The sequence below is a fragment of the Coffea arabica genome, chromosome 10c, assembly GCF_036785885.1.
Source record: "Coffea arabica cultivar ET-39 chromosome 10c, Coffea Arabica ET-39 HiFi, whole genome shotgun sequence".
In the NCBI taxonomy this organism is placed as follows: domain Eukaryota; kingdom Viridiplantae; phylum Streptophyta; class Magnoliopsida; order Gentianales; family Rubiaceae; genus Coffea; species Coffea arabica.
In genome coordinates this window covers 36577449-36598391 of record NC_092329.1, presented here as the reverse complement: position 1 = coordinate 36598391, position 20943 = coordinate 36577449, and the positions used below count along the sequence as shown (strand labels likewise).

At 38.9% G+C, this 20943-nt stretch overlaps 1 protein-coding gene across 4 annotated transcripts in view; it reads right to left on the bottom strand.

The window, feature by feature from the left end:
• Positions 1-16308: 16308 nt before the first annotated feature.
• LOC113739882 (protein DETOXIFICATION 54-like) overlaps positions 16309-20943 on the bottom strand; it is a 5324-nt gene continuing 689 nt past the window's right edge. For 3 of the 4 annotated variants that reach the window (XM_027267396.2, XM_027267319.2, XM_027267469.2), the window contains exons 2-4: positions 20813-20943; positions 19320-20195; positions 17060-17866 (exon numbers count right to left, since the gene is read on the bottom strand). The exon at positions 20813-20943 is cut by the window's right edge and continues 6 nt beyond it. In XM_027267396.2, coding sequence (XP_027123197.1) covers positions 17315-17866; positions 19320-20195; positions 20813-20866 — 1482 coding nt within the window. In that variant the 5' untranslated portion in view covers positions 20867-20943 and the 3' untranslated portion in view covers positions 17060-17314. Of the gene's footprint in view, positions 16644-17059; positions 17867-19319; positions 20196-20812 lie in introns of those variants that run through there. The other variant, XR_011822684.1, reaches the window with a different exon arrangement.

Genomic DNA, 20943 nt, shown 5'->3' with positions numbered 1-20943 from the left:
AAACATAACCTGCTAGTCACAAGTAAACTAGGGTTTTAAAGTACAAGTAAAGTTTCTAGTCTTGAAATAAAACAATGTTTTAAGACAAAAATAAAATAAAGAAACCGTAATCCTTTCTTTGAGATTAAACAAAAATAGTATCCTAAAATTTGGGGTATCACAATCTCCCCTTCTTCAAAGAATTTCGTCCTCGAAATTGCAATCAACGAGCTAAGGGTTGGAATACCCGAAATAATCAAATGATCAAAAGGTGTACATATATATACAAGTCACGCCAAAATATACACAATATAATGCGTCATATACACCAAGGGACATTTTAAGTTAGACAAAGTCAAGTGCAGTAAGTACTATATATGTAGGTATTAACATACCACAAGTAAATGACATGTAGCGACAATGCAAGGGCAAAATGAAAGAAACGCGACTTGTCGTCCCACACTCAGTGAAACCACCCCCGTCCGGTTTCTTGCTCCACTTCCCAAGGTGCCCGTTGATATCTTGTACTCACTCTAGCCAGACAAAGCCTGTTCATGTTCCCAAAATGCTAGTCTAAACTCTGGAGTACTCAAGCACAAGAATCCGAAATAAGATAATTCACATCTCGAGCTGTAGTCCCAAGAGTAAACTATCTACAATCGAAATTCCTACCTGACGTACCTATCTATGGTCCTCGGATACCATGAGAAAGATTTAAGGCCTATAACATTTATGATCCATAACTTATGCTCGAACGAACACTTAGTCCTTCATACTTATTCGCCACTTCATCCAGGCTCACTCTGCGCAGAGACCACGCGAAGCAGCTATAGGTTTTATCCCTCAATTGCTTAACTTTCAAATCACATCAAATCAAATCGAATCCCACAGTCCAGCATCCTAAACTTTAGCCTCGGATACACTACAGAGATCTGAAGCCTAAGCTCTGATACCACCTGTGACGACTACACTTCTCCCAAGGGCGAACCCAAAGGTATCGGCGGGCCGCCTGCCTAGCTCGCGCCAGGACTCAAAACTTAAAACAATAAAAGCTAGAAAAATCCAAAAGAGTACTATACATAGTATATACAATCCCAAAAGAGTTCTAATTACATTCTCCAAAATAGGTATTCAGTTTACTACATCACCATAAGTTAGTCACCCAATATATAAAGTAGACCCAAGAAAAACAAAATTCTTATACAGGCCATCAAAAATAAAAGAAACGACTTAAACGTCTATCTAAACAAGCACACCTAACTATACCCAGTGTATGTGCCAAAAGTCCCCGCGTCGGCCCTTACTAAGGAAAACAAAAGAAAAGGGGTAAGCTATATGCTTAGTAAGTAAACAGGGGCAAAAGCGTAAATCTTACATGTAAGAGTAAAACAAAAGCAGAAAAATAACATCACATAATAAGGATACGGGTGGCTCCAAAGCCAATTCATGTGCCATGTATGATCTCCTGCCGACACTCCGTCGACCACAAATAATGGTCCGTAGAACTCCACTTGTTCTCCCACCGTACACCTTATCACTCTCTCTGGCCAGACACCTCACAAACTTGCTCGAGCGAACAAAATTGAGCTTGGTTCACAAGCTCGGGTCACAAACTTGATCCACATACTCGGTGAACCGGATTCACAAACTTGGTGACCTCAATCCAGGTTGGACTGACTTCGACCAAGCCCTAACCGGCTCGAATAGTCCATCTAGGTATTGAGATCGGGCCCCAAACTCACAAACTTCACAAAATTATTCAAAAGTCACCCCGAGCCACAAGCTTAAGGGTTTTAGTTCCAAAATTGCTCATATACACAAGCCATGTACAAATATGTGCGCAAGTTAGGGTTTAGGTCGAGTGCGATAAAGTACACCCTTGCCTAGGTACCCTTTTCATACATATCGAAACACATAAGCAACTAACACACAAGAGCGGCCTGAATACTTACTCAAAATACAAAAGTAGAACAAGAGCAATCACTTCGTGCGTGTTAGCTAGTAGTGGGCCCCACCGGCTCCGCCTAGCTCACCACTGTTTGAAATAGAAGATTGCATCGAATAATATCACAAACGGCCACTAACATGCTCAAAACAAGCAAAACGGCAAAATCGGCACATGCAAGTGCAGAAACGGCAAACGGAAACGGCCAGATCTGCCATCTCAAACCGTTTTGATCAAACGTTAGGCTAGGAATGTCGGATCAAGGTGGGTGAGACGCCGTTTCGAAGATACAAGGAAGTGCTACAATTTTCGTGAAGACACCTTAACCCAGATCTCGAAAGGTATTGGTAAAAAATGCACAAATTAGTTCCAGCCATTTAATTTCGGTTGACCAAACAGGCCCTGTTTGAAAGACCGTAACTCACAGCTCAGAAATCGAAATCAAGAAATTACAGAGGCATTAGAAAGCTGAGACATTAGGCTATAATTTTCATGTTCAGACCAAAAGCTGAATCATTACAGAGCATGGAGGAAAATGGGTCCAAACATTCCTGTCAGAACTGTCCAATTCGAAGGCAGTTCTGACAACCGATCTTGTTTTGGCCATAACTGATGCTACGGGACTCGGATTTGGATGAACTTTATACCGTTTCGAAGCTATGACCAAGATCTACATTTCTTATGAAGAGGTCAACACCCAGTTCGTACGTTATCAAGACGGATAAAACATGGTCAGAAGCAAAATTCAAAAACGTACACAATCCAAGGTTCAAAATAGGTGCAAGTGTTTTGGCTATAACTTGGGCTACACTGATCCGTTTAAGGTGTTCTTGGTGGCGTTGAAAAGCTAAGACAGAGTACTAAAACTTTCATGTTTTGCAAAATGACTAAATCAGCACGAATCATAGTGAATAAACACAATCAATTGGAAGAACTGTCCAAAACGGATCACTGGAAATATCCTAGGGCAGTGAGGATATTTTGATCTTTTCACAGGATACGTTGCTCCGATTGAGCTGAAATTTTGTAGGCAACTATAAAATACCATTATCTACAACTTTTATGTTTTGTGCCAAGCCTAATGCGGCCTCTAACATGGAGCACTAAAACCGGACAGAACAGGGTAGCTTGGTTTCCCAATTCTGAAATTTGCACCTTTACTCTATAAATTCATATCTAACAAGTGCTCTATCATCAAACCCACCAATTACTAGCTCAATAACATCAATTAAGAGGTAGATAACCATAATCAAGGCTGAAAATATAAACCCTAGTTAAACATCCCAACATACCATTTAACCCATGAAATTTTCCCCATAAATCCATCAAAACTATAACTTTAAGCTTCTAGTTCACACATATAAGAAGTAGAGGGAAGTTTCTTACCAAATTCACCTTAATCCCTATATCAAGAAGCTTCCAAGACCTTCCTCTTCCCAAATCACTCCACCAAAACCCTTAAGCTCCCTTGGAGATCAACTTTTGTGGAGGAATTTGCGAGATTATCGGTTGAAACTCAAGATTGAGGCTTGAAATTGAGGTGCAAGGTGAAGTTTTTTCATCTCTTGTTTTTCCTCTCAAGAATTTCGACCAAGACTAAGAAAAGGGGAAGAAATGAGGAAATTTTGGTCAAATTTCTGTTTTATGAAGGTTAAGACAAGTTGGTCAAAGTCCAACTTCCATAGATGCCTTGACACTTGTTTTCTTTCTAGCATTTTCTCTCATTTCTCTTGGTCAAATATTGTGGCTGATGTATGAGATATTTTGAAGGTCAATTATCTAAAATAAAATGAGAAGATTAAGGTAATAAAGTATGGGTCAAATGGTGTGTTTACCCGGTAACAAACGGTACCCGTCGGTTCGAGCCGATTTTCCTTAAATCACCCGTACTAGGGTTTTTTTCTTCCTATTCACTAACTTTTTTATTATTGCATCTAATCAAATATTATTTCTCACCCAAAAGTCACTCTTAAACACCAAATTTGATCCTTGCTCCATACCGAAAAATCATCCGGCGAAAAATCGTGAAAACCCTAATTTGCTCCAATCTTGAAAACGAAGAGTGAAACCCTACTTTCTAGGTTCATTTGCACTTATTGAGGAATGATTGAGTAGTAGGATCATATTAAATGAATAATTTCCAAATAAAAGGAATTTTAAGAAAGGCGTGATGAATTTTACAATTCCATAGAATAAAATTAGGGTTTTGAGTCAAATATGAGGGATTTAAACATAACCTGCTAGTCACAAGTAAACTAGGGTTTTAAAGTACAAGTAAAGTTTCTAGTCTTGAAATAAAACAATGTTTTAAGACAAAAATAAAATAAAGAAACCGTAATCCTTTCTTTGAGATTAAACAAAAATAGTATCCTAAAATTTGGGGTATCACAATCTCCCCTTCTTCAAAGAATTTCGTCCTCGAAATTGCAATCAACGAGCTAAGGGTTGGAATACCCGAAATAATCAAATGATCAAAAGGTGTACATATATATACAAGTCACGCCAAAATATACACAATATAATGCGTCATATACACCAAGGGACATTTTAAGTTAGACAAAGTCAAGTGCAGTAAGTACTATATATGTAGGTATTAACATACCACAAGTAAATGACATGTAGCGACAATGCAAGGGCAAAATGAAAGAAACGCGACTTGTCGTCCCACACTCAGTGAAACCACCCCCGTCCGGTTTCTTGCTCCACTTCCCAAGGTGCCCGTTGATATCTTGTACTCACTCTAGCCAGACAAAGCCTGTTCATGTTCCCAAAATGCTAGTCTAAACTCTGGAGTACTCAAGCACAAGAATCCGAAATAAGATAATTCACATCTCGAGCTGTAGTCCCAAGAGTAAACTATCTACAATCGAAATTCCTACCTGACGTACCTATCTATGGTCCTCGGATACCATGAGAAAGATTTAAGGCCTATAACATTTATGATCCATAACTTATGCTCGAACGAACACTTAGTCCTTCATACTTATTCGCCACTTCATCCAGGCTCACTCTGCGCAGAGACCACGCGAAGCAGCTATAGGTTTTATCCCTCAATTGCTTAACTTTCAAATCACATCAAATCAAATCGAATCCCACAGTCCAGCATCCTAAACTTTAGCCTCGGATACACTACAGAGATCTGAAGCCTAAGCTCTGATACCACCTGTGACGACTACACTTCTCCCAAGGGCGAACCCAAAGGTATCGGCGGGCCGCCTGCCTAGCTCGCGCCAGGACTCAAAACTTAAAACAATAAAAGCTAGAAAAATCCAAAAGAGTACTATACATAGTATATACAATCCCAAAAGAGTTCTAATTACATTCTCCAAAATAGGTATTCAGTTTACTACATCACCATAAGTTAGTCACCCAATATATAAAGTAGACCCAAGAAAAACAAAATTCTTATACAGGCCATCAAAAATAAAAGAAACGACTTAAACGTCTATCTAAACAAGCACACCTAACTATACCCAGTGTATGTGCCAAAAGTCCCCGCGTCGGCCCTTACTAAGGAAAACAAAAGAAAAGGGGTAAGCTATATGCTTAGTAAGTAAACAGGGGCAAAAGCGTAAATCTTACATGTAAGAGTAAAACAAAAGCAGAAAAATAACATCACATAATAAGGATACGGGTGGCTCCAAAGCCAATTCATGTGCCATGTATGATCTCCTGCCGACACTCCGTCGACCACAAATAATGGTCCGTAGAACTCCACTTGTTCTCCCACCGTACACCTTATCACTCTCTCTGGCCAGACACCTCACAAACTTGCTCGAGCGAACAAAATTGAGCTTGGTTCACAAGCTCGGGTCACAAACTTGATCCACATACTCGGTGAACCGGATTCACAAACTTGGTGACCTCAATCCAGGTTGGACTGACTTCGACCAAGCCCTAACCGGCTCGAATAGTCCATCTAGGTATTGAGATCGGGCCCCAAACTCACAAACTTCACAAAATTATTCAAAAGTCACCCCGAGCCACAAGCTTAAGGGTTTTAGTTCCAAAATTGCTCATATACACAAGCCATGTACAAATATGTGCGCAAGTTAGGGTTTAGGTCGAGTGCGATAAAGTACACCCTTGCCTAGGTACCCTTTTCATACATATCGAAACACATAAGCAACTAACACACAAGAGCGGCCTGAATACTTACTCAAAATACAAAAGTAGAACAAGAGCAATCACTTCGTGCGTGTTAGCTAGTAGTGGGCCCCACCGGCTCCGCCTAGCTCACCACTGTTTGAAATAGAAGATTGCATCGAATAATATCACAAACGGCCACTAACATGCTCAAAACAAGCAAAACGGCAAAATCGGCACATGCAAGTGCAGAAACGGCAAACGGAAACGGCCAGATCTGCCATCTCAAACCGTTTTGATCAAACGTTAGGCTAGGAATGTCGGATCAAGGTGGGTGAGACGCCGTTTCGAAGATACAAGGAAGTGCTACAATTTTCGTGAAGACACCTTAACCCAGATCTCGAAAGGTATTGGTAAAAAATGCACAAATTAGTTCCAGCCATTTAATTTCGGTTGACCAAACAGGCCCTGTTTGAAAGACCGTAACTCACAGCTCAGAAATCGAAATCAAGAAATTACAGAGGCATTAGAAAGCTGAGACATTAGGCTATAATTTTCATGTTCAGACCAAAAGCTGAATCATTACAGAGCATGGAGGAAAATGGGTCCAAACATTCCTGTCAGAACTGTCCAATTCGAAGGCAGTTCTGACAACCGATCTTGTTTTGGCCATAACTGATGCTACGGGACTCGGATTTGGATGAACTTTATACCGTTTCGAAGCTATGACCAAGATCTACATTTCTTATGAAGAGGTCAACACCCAGTTCGTACGTTATCAAGACGGATAAAACATGGTCAGAAGCAAAATTCAAAAACGTACACAATCCAAGGTTCAAAATAGGTGCAAGTGTTTTGGCTATAACTTGGGCTACACTGATCCGTTTAAGGTGTTCTTGGTGGCGTTGAAAAGCTAAGACAGAGTACTAAAACTTTCATGTTTTGCAAAATGACTAAATCAGCACGAATCATAGTGAATAAACACAATCAATTGGAAGAACTGTCCAAAACGGATCACTGGAAATATCCTAGGGCAGTGAGGATATTTTGATCTTTTCACAGGATACGTTGCTCCGATTGAGCTGAAATTTTGTAGGCAACTATAAAATACCATTATCTACAACTTTTATGTTTTGTGCCAAGCCTAATGCGGCCTCTAACATGGAGCACTAAAACCGGACAGAACAGGGTAGCTTGGTTTCCCAATTCTGAAATTTGCACCTTTACTCTATAAATTCATATCTAACAAGTGCTCTATCATCAAACCCACCAATTACTAGCTCAATAACATCAATTAAGAGGTAGATAACCATAATCAAGGCTGAAAATATAAACCCTAGTTAAACATCCCAACATACCATTTAACCCATGAAATTTTCCCCATAAATCCATCAAAACTATAACTTTAAGCTTCTAGTTCACACATATAAGAAGTAGAGGGAAGTTTCTTACCAAATTCACCTTAATCCCTATATCAAGAAGCTTCCAAGACCTTCCTCTTCCCAAATCACTCCACCAAAACCCTTAAGCTCCCTTGGAGATCAACTTTTGTGGAGGAATTTGCGAGATTATCGGTTGAAACTCAAGATTGAGGCTTGAAATTGAGGTGCAAGGTGAAGTTTTTTCATCTCTTGTTTTTCCTCTCAAGAATTTCGACCAAGACTAAGAAAAGGGGAAGAAATGAGGAAATTTTGGTCAAATTTCTGTTTTATGAAGGTTAAGACAAGTTGGTCAAAGTCCAACTTCCATAGATGCCTTGACACTTGTTTTCTTTCTAGCATTTTCTCTCATTTCTCTTGGTCAAATATTGTGGCTGATGTATGAGATATTTTGAAGGTCAATTATCTAAAATAAAATGAGAAGATTAAGGTAATAAAGTATGGGTCAAATGGTGTGTTTACCCGGTAACAAACGGTACCCGTCGGTTCGAGCCGATTTTCCTTAAATCACCCGTACTAGGGTTTTTTTCTTCCTATTCACTAACTTTTTTATTATTGCATCTAATCAAATATTATTTCTCACCCAAAAGTCACTCTTAAACACCAAATTTGATCCTTGCTCCATACCGAAAAATCATCCGGCGAAAAATCGTGAAAACCCTAATTTGCTCCAATCTTGAAAACGAAGAGTGAAACCCTACTTTCTAGGTTCATTTGCACTTATTGAGGAATGATTGAGTAGTAGGATCATATTAAATGAATAATTTCCAAATAAAAGGAATTTTAAGAAAGGCGTGATGAATTTTACAATTCCATAGAATAAAATTAGGGTTTTGAGTCAAATATGAGGGATTTAAACATAACCTGCTAGTCACAAGTAAACTAGGGTTTTAAAGTACAAGTAAAGTTTCTAGTCTTGAAATAAAACAATGTTTTAAGACAAAAATAAAATAAAGAAACCGTAATCCTTTCTTTGAGATTAAACAAAAATAGTATCCTAAAATTTGGGGTATCACAATCTCCCCTTCTTCAAAGAATTTCGTCCTCGAAATTGCAATCAACGAGCTAAGGGTTGGAATACCCGAAATAATCAAATGATCAAAAGGTGTACATATATATACAAGTCACGCCAAAATATACACAATATAATGCGTCATATACACCAAGGGACATTTTAAGTTAGACAAAGTCAAGTGCAGTAAGTACTATATATGTAGGTATTAACATACCACAAGTAAATGACATGTAGCGACAATGCAAGGGCAAAATGAAAGAAACGCGACTTGTCGTCCCACACTCAGTGAAACCACCCCCGTCCGGTTTCTTGCTCCACTTCCCAAGGTGCCCGTTGATATCTTGTACTCACTCTAGCCAGACAAAGCCTGTTCATGTTCCCAAAATGCTAGTCTAAACTCTGGAGTACTCAAGCACAAGAATCCGAAATAAGATAATTCACATCTCGAGCTGTAGTCCCAAGAGTAAACTATCTACAATCGAAATTCCTACCTGACGTACCTATCTATGGTCCTCGGATACCATGAGAAAGATTTAAGGCCTATAACATTTATGATCCATAACTTATGCTCGAACGAACACTTAGTCCTTCATACTTATTCGCCACTTCATCCAGGCTCACTCTGCGCAGAGACCACGCGAAGCAGCTATAGGTTTTATCCCTCAATTGCTTAACTTTCAAATCACATCAAATCAAATCGAATCCCACAGTCCAGCATCCTAAACTTTAGCCTCGGATACACTACAGAGATCTGAAGCCTAAGCTCTGATACCACCTGTGACGACTACACTTCTCCCAAGGGCGAACCCAAAGGTATCGGCGGGCCGCCTGCCTAGCTCGCGCCAGGACTCAAAACTTAAAACAATAAAAGCTAGAAAAATCCAAAAGAGTACTATACATAGTATATACAATCCCAAAAGAGTTCTAATTACATTCTCCAAAATAGGTATTCAGTTTACTACATCACCATAAGTTAGTCACCCAATATATAAAGTAGACCCAAGAAAAACAAAATTCTTATACAGGCCATCAAAAATAAAAGAAACGACTTAAACGTCTATCTAAACAAGCACACCTAACTATACCCAGTGTATGTGCCAAAAGTCCCCGCGTCGGCCCTTACTAAGGAAAACAAAAGAAAAGGGGTAAGCTATATGCTTAGTAAGTAAACAGGGGCAAAAGCGTAAATCTTACATGTAAGAGTAAAACAAAAGCAGAAAAATAACATCACATAATAAGGATACGGGTGGCTCCAAAGCCAATTCATGTGCCATGTATGATCTCCTGCCGACACTCCGTCGACCACAAATAATGGTCCGTAGAACTCCACTTGTTCTCCCACCGTACACCTTATCACTCTCTCTGGCCAGACACCTCACAAACTTGCTCGAGCGAACAAAATTGAGCTTGGTTCACAAGCTCGGGTCACAAACTTGATCCACATACTCGGTGAACCGGATTCACAAACTTGGTGACCTCAATCCAGGTTGGACTGACTTCGACCAAGCCCTAACCGGCTCGAATAGTCCATCTAGGTATTGAGATCGGGCCCCAAACTCACAAACTTCACAAAATTATTCAAAAGTCACCCCGAGCCACAAGCTTAAGGGTTTTAGTTCCAAAATTGCTCATATACACAAGCCATGTACAAATATGTGCGCAAGTTAGGGTTTAGGTCGAGTGCGATAAAGTACACCCTTGCCTAGGTACCCTTTTCATACATATCGAAACACATAAGCAACTAACACACAAGAGCGGCCTGAATACTTACTCAAAATACAAAAGTAGAACAAGAGCAATCACTTCGTGCGTGTTAGCTAGTAGTGGGCCCCACCGGCTCCGCCTAGCTCACCACTGTTTGAAATAGAAGATTGCATCGAATAATATCACAAACGGCCACTAACATGCTCAAAACAAGCAAAACGGCAAAATCGGCACATGCAAGTGCAGAAACGGCAAACGGAAACGGCCAGATCTGCCATCTCAAACCGTTTTGATCAAACGTTAGGCTAGGAATGTCGGATCAAGGTGGGTGAGACGCCGTTTCGAAGATACAAGGAAGTGCTACAATTTTCGTGAAGACACCTTAACCCAGATCTCGAAAGGTATTGGTAAAAAATGCACAAATTAGTTCCAGCCATTTAATTTCGGTTGACCAAACAGGCCCTGTTTGAAAGACCGTAACTCACAGCTCAGAAATCGAAATCAAGAAATTACAGAGGCATTAGAAAGCTGAGACATTAGGCTATAATTTTCATGTTCAGACCAAAAGCTGAATCATTACAGAGCATGGAGGAAAATGGGTCCAAACATTCCTGTCAGAACTGTCCAATTCGAAGGCAGTTCTGACAACCGATCTTGTTTTGGCCATAACTGATGCTACGGGACTCGGATTTGGATGAACTTTATACCGTTTCGAAGCTATGACCAAGATCTACATTTCTTATGAAGAGGTCAACACCCAGTTCGTACGTTATCAAGACGGATAAAACATGGTCAGAAGCAAAATTCAAAAACGTACACAATCCAAGGTTCAAAATAGGTGCAAGTGTTTTGGCTATAACTTGGGCTACACTGATCCGTTTAAGGTGTTCTTGGTGGCGTTGAAAAGCTAAGACAGAGTACTAAAACTTTCATGTTTTGCAAAATGACTAAATCAGCACGAATCATAGTGAATAAACACAATCAATTGGAAGAACTGTCCAAAACGGATCACTGGAAATATCCTAGGGCAGTGAGGATATTTTGATCTTTTCACAGGATACGTTGCTCCGATTGAGCTGAAATTTTGTAGGCAACTATAAAATACCATTATCTACAACTTTTATGTTTTGTGCCAAGCCTAATGCGGCCTCTAACATGGAGCACTAAAACCGGACAGAACAGGGTAGCTTGGTTTCCCAATTCTGAAATTTGCACCTTTACTCTATAAATTCATATCTAACAAGTGCTCTATCATCAAACCCACCAATTACTAGCTCAATAACATCAATTAAGAGGTAGATAACCATAATCAAGGCTGAAAATATAAACCCTAGTTAAACATCCCAACATACCATTTAACCCATGAAATTTTCCCCATAAATCCATCAAAACTATAACTTTAAGCTTCTAGTTCACACATATAAGAAGTAGAGGGAAGTTTCTTACCAAATTCACCTTAATCCCTATATCAAGAAGCTTCCAAGACCTTCCTCTTCCCAAATCACTCCACCAAAACCCTTAAGCTCCCTTGGAGATCAACTTTTGTGGAGGAATTTGCGAGATTATCGGTTGAAACTCAAGATTGAGGCTTGAAATTGAGGTGCAAGGTGAAGTTTTTTCATCTCTTGTTTTTCCTCTCAAGAATTTCGACCAAGACTAAGAAAAGGGGAAGAAATGAGGAAATTTTGGTCAAATTTCTGTTTTATGAAGGTTAAGACAAGTTGGTCAAAGTCCAACTTCCATAGATGCCTTGACACTTGTTTTCTTTCTAGCATTTTCTCTCATTTCTCTTGGTCAAATATTGTGGCTGATGTATGAGATATTTTGAAGGTCAATTATCTAAAATAAAATGAGAAGATTAAGGTAATAAAGTATGGGTCAAATGGTGTGTTTACCCGGTAACAAACGGTACCCGTCGGTTCGAGCCGATTTTCCTTAAATCACCCGTACTAGGGTTTTTTTCTTCCTATTCACTAACTTTTTTATTATTGCATCTAATCAAATATTATTTCTCACCCAAAAGTCACTCTTAAACACCAAATTTGATCCTTGCTCCATACCGAAAAATCATCCGGCGAAAAATCGTGAAAACCCTAATTTGCTCCAATCTTGAAAACGAAGAGTGAAACCCTACTTTCTAGGTTCATTTGCACTTATTGAGGAATGATTGAGTAGTAGGATCATATTAAATGAATAATTTCCAAATAAAAGGAATTTTAAGAAAGGCGTGATGAATTTTACAATTCCATAGAATAAAATTAGGGTTTTGAGTCAAATATGAGGGATTTAAACATAACCTGCTAGTCACAAGTAAACTAGGGTTTTAAAGTACAAGTAAAGTTTCTAGTCTTGAAATAAAACAATGTTTTAAGACAAAAATAAAATAAAGAAACCGTAATCCTTTCTTTGAGATTAAACAAAAATAGTATCCTAAAATTTGGGGTATCACAATCTCCCCTTCTTCAAAGAATTTCGTCCTCGAAATTGCAATCAACGAGCTAAGGGTTGGAATACCCGAAATAATCAAATGATCAAAAGGTGTACATATATATACAAGTCACGCCAAAATATACACAATATAATGCGTCATATACACCAAGGGACATTTTAAGTTAGACAAAGTCAAGTGCAGTAAGTACTATATATGTAGGTATTAACATACCACAAGTAAATGACATGTAGCGACAATGCAAGGGCAAAATGAAAGAAACGCGACTTGTCGTCCCACACTCAGTGAAACCACCCCCGTCCGGTTTCTTGCTCCACTTCCCAAGGTGCCCGTTGATATCTTGTACTCACTCTAGCCAGACAAAGCCTGTTCATGTTCCCAAAATGCTAGTCTAAACTCTGGAGTACTCAAGCACAAGAATCCGAAATAAGATAATTCACATCTCGAGCTGTAGTCCCAAGAGTAAACTATCTACAATCGAAATTCCTACCTGACGTACCTATCTATGGTCCTCGGATACCATGAGAAAGATTTAAGGCCTATAACATTTATGATCCATAACTTATGCTCGAACGAACACTTAGTCCTTCATACTTATTCGCCACTTCATCCAGGCTCACTCTGCGCAGAGACCACGCGAAGCAGCTATAGGTTTTATCCCTCAATTGCTTAACTTTCAAATCACATCAAATCAAATCGAATCCCACAGTCCAGCATCCTAAACTTTAGCCTCGGATACACTACAGAGATCTGAAGCCTAAGCTCTGATACCACCTGTGACGACTACACTTCTCCCAAGGGCGAACCCAAAGGTATCGGCGGGCCGCCTGCCTAGCTCGCGCCAGGACTCAAAACTTAAAACAATAAAAGCTAGAAAAATCCAAAAGAGTACTATACATAGTATATACAATCCCAAAAGAGTTCTAATTACATTCTCCAAAATAGGTATTCAGTTTACTACATCACCATAAGTTAGTCACCCAATATATAAAGTAGACCCAAGAAAAACAAAATTCTTATACAGGCCATCAAAAATAAAAGAAACGACTTAAACGTCTATCTAAACAAGCACACCTAACTATACCCAGTGTATGTGCCAAAAGTCCCCGCGTCGGCCCTTACTAAGGAAAACAAAAGAAAAGGGGTAAGCTATATGCTTAGTAAGTAAACAGGGGCAAAAGCGTAAATCTTACATGTAAGAGTAAAACAAAAGCAGAAAAATAACATCACATAATAAGGATACGGGTGGCTCCAAAGCCAATTCATGTGCCATGTATGATCTCCTGCCGACACTCCGTCGACCACAAATAATGGTCCGTAGAACTCCACTTGTTCTCCCACCGTACACCTTATCACTCTCTCTGGCCAGACATTGGTTCACAAGCTCGGGTCACAAACTTGATCCACATACTCGGTGAACCGGATTCACAAACTTGGTGACCTCAATCCAGGTTGGACTGACTTCGACCAAGCCCTAACCGGCTCGAATAGTCCATCTAGGTATTGAGATCGGGCCCCAAACTCACAAACTTCACAAAATTATTCAAAAGTCACCCCGAGCCACAAGCTTAAGGGTTTTAGTTCCAAAATTGCTCATATACACAAGCCATGTACAAATATGTGCGCAAGTTAGGGTTTAGGTCGAGTGCGATAAAGTACACCCTTGCCTAGGTACCCTTTTCATACATATCGAAACACATAAGCAACTAACACACAAGAGCGGCCTGAATACTTACTCAAAATACAAAAGTAGAACAAGAGCAATCACTTCGTGCGTGTTAGCTAGTAGTGGGCCCCACCGGCTCCGCCTAGCTCACCACTGTTTGAAATAGAAGATTGCATCGAATAATATCACAAACGGCCACTAACATGCTCAAAACAAGCAAAACGGCAAAATCGGCACATGCAAGTGCAGAAACGGCAAACGGAAACGGCCAGATCTGCCATCTCAAACCGTTTTGATCAAACGTTAGGCTAGGAATGTCGGATCAAGGTGGGTGAGACGCCGTTTCGAAGATACAAGGAAGTGCTACAATTTTCGTGAAGACACCTTAACCCAGATCTCGAAAGGTATTGGTAAAAAATGCACAAATTAGTTCCAGCCATTTAATTTCGGTTGACCAAACAGGCCCTGTTTGAAAGACCGTAACTCACAGCTCAGAAATCGAAATCAAGAAATTACAGAGGCATTAGAAAGCTGAGACATTAGGCTATAATTTTCATGTTCAGACCAAAAGCTGAATCATTACAGAGCATGGAGGAAAATGGGTCCAAACATTCCTGTCAGAACTGTCCAATTCGAAGGCAGTTCTGACAACCGATCTTGTTTTGGCCATAACTGATGCTACGGGACTCGGATTTGGATGAACTTTATACCGTTTCGAAGCTAGGACCAAGATCTACATTTCTTATGAAGAGACAACAAATATTTTGGAAAAGAAATGAAAGAATAGATTATGTGTAGTTACATTTTATTCATAATGTAATTAAATCTAATTGTAAACAAATTTTATCACTTTACCTCTTTTTTGTATATTTTTTGTATTCATCTTGTTATTCTTATGAAAATTTTATTAGAATTTTATAATATCTTGTCATTCTTTTGTTACTTTTATCTTGTTATTCCTTTTTTTGTTGTTGGGGGGAGGAGGATGAAATTACAAGAACTACTAAAATATAGAAAAAGAATTTTAAAATGTTAACAATTATCATTATAAATTTAGTATTCAAAATTTTCCAAATTATGGTTACTTTATTATAAGTGGCTCAATTCTTTCTCTCAATATAACTACATAATATTTCCTAAGTTGTAAGGGTTATAAAGTCATTTGACCATCAATAAGATAAGCATAGGGTCCTAAATGGTTGACAAGAAAGGTAAATGATATTTTCAAGATCTTGAATGAGGACAGTGAAATTGTTAGAAAGCCTAAGACAGGTTTCTGACATTATTCCCAATAGAATCTACCATAATAGCAGTTTACAAAATTCTTAAAAGACTAGAAAATTATTGTCATGAAATACTAGGTTTCCTATGTTACAATACATTTTTTTTTATAAAACCTCCAGAAAATAACAATCCAAACGGTTACTGTAAATTAGAGCACCCAATGCATAATCTTGCCGTATCAATTTTTAGAACCCAATTGTCTTACTATTTCAAATTTTAGAAACCAATTTCACTACGGTCAATTTCAACTCATCATGATGGGCAATCATCCCCACCACTAGCGGCCAGTCGCCGGCAACAAGGATGTCATCCACGTTCGAAAAGGGCAGCAACTGCTGCTGTGGCTACTATAGCAGTTAGCGCATCAGTGCACCCAGGCACAGCCGAAGATGTTGACTGCAAGTTGCTTTTTTACTTTATTTTAAAATTTTCCTCATTTTTTTTTTCAACAGCCTGAATCAGACTTTTGTTGTTTTATAAACAAAAGCCTGATTTAGTCTTCAAAAGTTTCGCAACAAAATGATTCTTCAATGCGTTGGTATTTTTTTCCTTCTTTTGCATGACAATTAAATATTAAGGTTGAGAGATAGAAAGAATTGTAAATAAGAGATTTTGAATTCAAACCTCTCTTTTATACTAAAAAAAAAAAGAAAAACATGACAATTTTTTGCTACCTCAAATTTCAAGTATTATATTAACCTGACGCTACCCAAATTTGTTCAGACCATTAGCTCTTAAGGATCACATTTAAAGAGTTGATACGTTTGTTAATAATTATATGCAAATTCGTCTGTACAAGTTCGAAACACTTCAAATTTGACAAAGACAAACAATTAACTTCTTATCATCAAACATTTTCATCTCTCCAAAATCCAAATGACGCCAACAGAACACCAATAACCCCATCCACAAATTTCCTTTCCAAAGTCCCCATGTGCAACTAATGCCAAATCATGCACTGTTTTATGTCCACGCCCATCAGCAACAGGCAGTCACACCACTCGGAATCACTTATCCAAAGCACTGTACAGTTGCCCAGTCCACTCAAAGGTCATTTTCTCAGGTGTTTTTCTTTCCTGCAAGAAGTAGCAACAGAACAAAGCGAATCTATTAAGACAAACTAGGACATGTAGGAGGAAATGGGGTCACTCCAACTTTAGTTCTCTCTAGTTATGAAAACGATAAAATTTTGATGTAAATTTATACAATTTTAGTGCACGAATGAATATAACTGATTCGGTATAAACTCACGATTACACAAAATATATATTAATTTACACCAAAATTATATCAGTTTACATGGTTGGACGGAATTAGACGGAACCTCAACTGGAGGGCCTCGAATTCCCCCAAGAAATTTTAGTGCTACTAGATATAAGCAGCATAGAAATCAAAAGTAACCAACACATTTTGCACCAAGAAAGATGGGGTCTACCTTATAAAGGCACAGCACTAACACAGACAAAAAGCAAAGAAAATTTGGTTTCTAGCCTTTAAACAATGGAAAATTCGTACGGGCCACCATAACATTCTTCGTCTGCAAGTATAAACAAAGAAGGCCCTTTTACAAAAATCCCATGCCTTTAGATCACAAAACTCAAGAAAGGTGTCATAAACGTTCCTCCCATACAGACAAGTGCAACTGAAACACAAAGAAATTAAAAAAAAAAAATGGAAAGTACTTTACATTTCCATACCTCTGAAAAATCCTGCAATCATTTTTCTTTTTTTTTTCTTTTTTTTTTAATTAGGGAACATCTTCTGTGTGTCCATTCTGCTTCATCAAAAGTCCTTTCTCTTCATCATTACCATGCTTCTGTGTCAGCTCCAAGCTAGTGAGCTTTTTGGCTTTTAAAGATTCGCTTTCCCAATCTGTACAGACCAGCACTACATACAGAATTGAGATGGCACAGGCAGCTTGAGCAGATAATAGCCCAAACCATAGTCCACTGAAGCCAACATGGAACCAGAAGGCTAAGCCTACAGCCACAGGAGTGCCCACGAAATAGAACGAGCCAAGGTTGATACGAGCACCGACCACTGGCCTGGCTGTACCACGTAGAATACCACAGCCAGTGGTCTGTGGACAATTGCCAAGCTCGCACAACCCGATGATTGGCAAAACTGAGGCAACAAGAGCCTTGAGCATGTCATCTTCTGTGAACAAGCCACCCCACTTATGCCTAAACATCACGGTCCAAATAATGTTGACGAATCCGATAACAAATGCACAGCCTAGCGCAACCATTGCAGCAAGCTTCGCTTTGTACGGCTTCCCCGCCCCGAGCTCATTGCCCACCTGTGTCGGCAACCAGTTTAAATGTACCAACTTCACTAGCATCAATATTGACTATCGATTTCCTCAGTCCTAATCATGCAGTCATAGCCCATATAAATGATCTTTTGTTTTACTTTACAGACAATTAGGTTCTATTACTTTCCATAATCCAGCACAACATGCGTAAAGATGCACAAATGTCACCAATAAAAAATGACTTTTTCGATCTATAATGTCAATCGAAAACTCCAATAAAAGTTCAACTCACTTGGTCATGTAAGTGACTGGCACATGTAACAAATTTGCTAGTTGTTTAGGGATAAAAGGAAAAGGAAGCAATGGACATGCTAATGAGGGAGAGGCAATAGACGACTGAACACTTTTCCATACTCAATTTGTCTTGCCCTATTCTACATGTATGGGCTTAGTTGAGTAGGCGGCAAGTGGATTTGTGGAAAAGTGATGCAACAAAGTAACAGACCAAAAGCACATGATCCTTGAACAGATACATGCACAAGGCAAATTTTATCTGCTCCAACGGCAAAAAAGGAAGCCATACCAATGCAGTCTATGTCATCGCCAACCAATCATCTAATGAAGCTATTTGAATACACCAAAGCAACATAAAATATCCATTCCAAGAAAAGGGGTAGCTTTAGAAAAAAATCTTTCCTTACCTTAACATAGAGTTTACTTTGAATTTTAAACTTTCTAGAGATAAAAAATACTTACAAAATCAAGGATGCATAAATATAAATTCCAAGATCAGATTATCTGGTTAATGACTTTGTTCATGATATTATTCAGTAAAAGGACAAGAAGGACAATGCATGTGAATTAAAATCGTCTAAACTCCTTAATGGGAGAAATTAATAGTCTCACATGACACATAAGAAATGAAATCATTGCCTTCGAATATGAAATCAAATTACAGTTTTCAAGTTTGTTACTGCCATCCTCGATAGCGCCACCATTATTCTTTCCCCATAACAACCAGATTAATCCTAGTCCACAACTAGCTAAATTTGTTTAAGCCTTTAAGGATGTAACTTACATCAGAAAGTACTAAACAAAGTTAGTCAGTGATCCTTATTGGATCCCAATGACATTCATTAGTCATCAAGACTTCTACAAATACGAATATTCTACGTCACAAACCAATGCAAATATAGACACATTGCAGATTCTATAACACAAATCTTTTAGATATACATAGATAATTTAATTACTCCATATGCTTCAACCGTTACAATTAACATGTATGTATACTCAACTTGTAGACAACTGTTACTTAGACGCGGCTATCGAATCCCGTGACACACGGCTATTCTATCGCAAAGTGAAGAGTCGAACACGAAACAGTAAGGCAAAATGAAAAGTGAAAATTCTGAGTAACATAAATATACAACCGTTTTTTCCTGTCTTAATTGTAACTTGTGCAAGTACAGAAAATTAATGTCATGAAAAGGCTTACCCTGGCAGAGACACAGCCAGACAACGCCATGGGAACAGTGTACATAAGGCTAGTGGTCTGAATAAGTATCCCCGTGGCAGCCACCGCAAGCCTAGGATTGGGCAAGTATCCAGCCAGGACTGTCACAATCTCATACCACCACCATTCCAAGCATATCCCAATGCAACTTGGCACAGCCAACTTCAGCAACGGCCCCACCCCACCACAGATCCCTCCTCCCATCCCAGCCATGCATTTCCACTCCCACCTCCCCCAGACATACACGTACCCCACCAGAAGCACCACCATATGCAGGTTCGTTAGCACCGAAGCCATGGCCACGCCAGGTACCCCCAGCCCCAGCACCACCACAAGCACATAATTTAGTGGCACGTGGAATATCACAGCCACAAAGGTACACCACAGCTGGGGTTTAGTCACCCCCTGTGACCTTAAATAAACCCTCAGGGGCTGTAATAACGTATTGGTCAGTAAGTCTGGGAGTGAATAAAGGCAATAAACCGAGGCCATTCTCGTAATTTCAATGTCTTGACCCAAGAACACCATGATTGACTCCAGATTGACCCATAACAGACTAATTGGAATAATGGCCAAGAAAAGAATGAAGATCATACGCTGGAGAGAGATGGATAGTAAATCCCAGTTTTTGCTGCCGTAGGCTTGGCTACAAACCGGCTCCAGCCCCGAAGCCAAGCCTACTAAAACGGAGTAGCCGGTGATGTTCGTGAAGCCGATTGAAAGGGCTCCACCGGCTAGCTCTAAGCTGCCAAGCCGCCCCAAAAACAAGACTGACACCACAGCTCTCACGTAGACTAGGCAGTTCATGGCCGTTATAGGCAAAGCCATTGACCATAGCTCCTTCATTTCCTCCACAACCTAATATTAATTATTCAATTACACAAATTTAGCAACAATTTATTAAGTAAATACAGAAATTAACCCATAGATACATGCATTTTCATACATTAAGTACTTAAAAAAAATTTTTGGATTATTCCGTATATAAAATTTCCAACTACACTTTCTATTTTCTAGTCATCTTTTTATATCGCACATATCACATCTCAAAAAAAAATCCAAAATGACAGATTCATTTGAATCACATTTTTTAGAAATTCTTTTATCGCTAAGTCTAATTTGATAAGTTTATTAAAAACGTGTCTAAAAAAGATTCCAAAACTTTTTCTATATAACCTATGAATAATGCTTAACCAAACGCATTATTTTTTTTTGGAAACAAGTGCTTCTAAACAACGCAATCCCAAGCACTTGGGAGCTACCCAAAATTAAACAAATAAAAAATGAAAAAGCTTCCACTACACATGCACTTATTCGAGAATAACTATGACAGTAAGGAAGAATATCAAGGGAGAGGAAAAGATGGCTGACATTTTACTACTAGTAATAGTTTCTTGAACTGTGTTATTCACTCATGGAAAATAAAAAGATACAAAGTTATTGACACTAACAAGTACTCTGAAATGAGACTTTACCTGAAAAGAAGAGGGGATTTTGTGGGAGAAAAATTCCGAGTCCTTCTCAGCCATGGTTCAAGTTTGAGGAAAAATGGTTATTTCAGAACTTTACTTTCACAACATATGGTACTAGAAGTAGTAGTAGCATA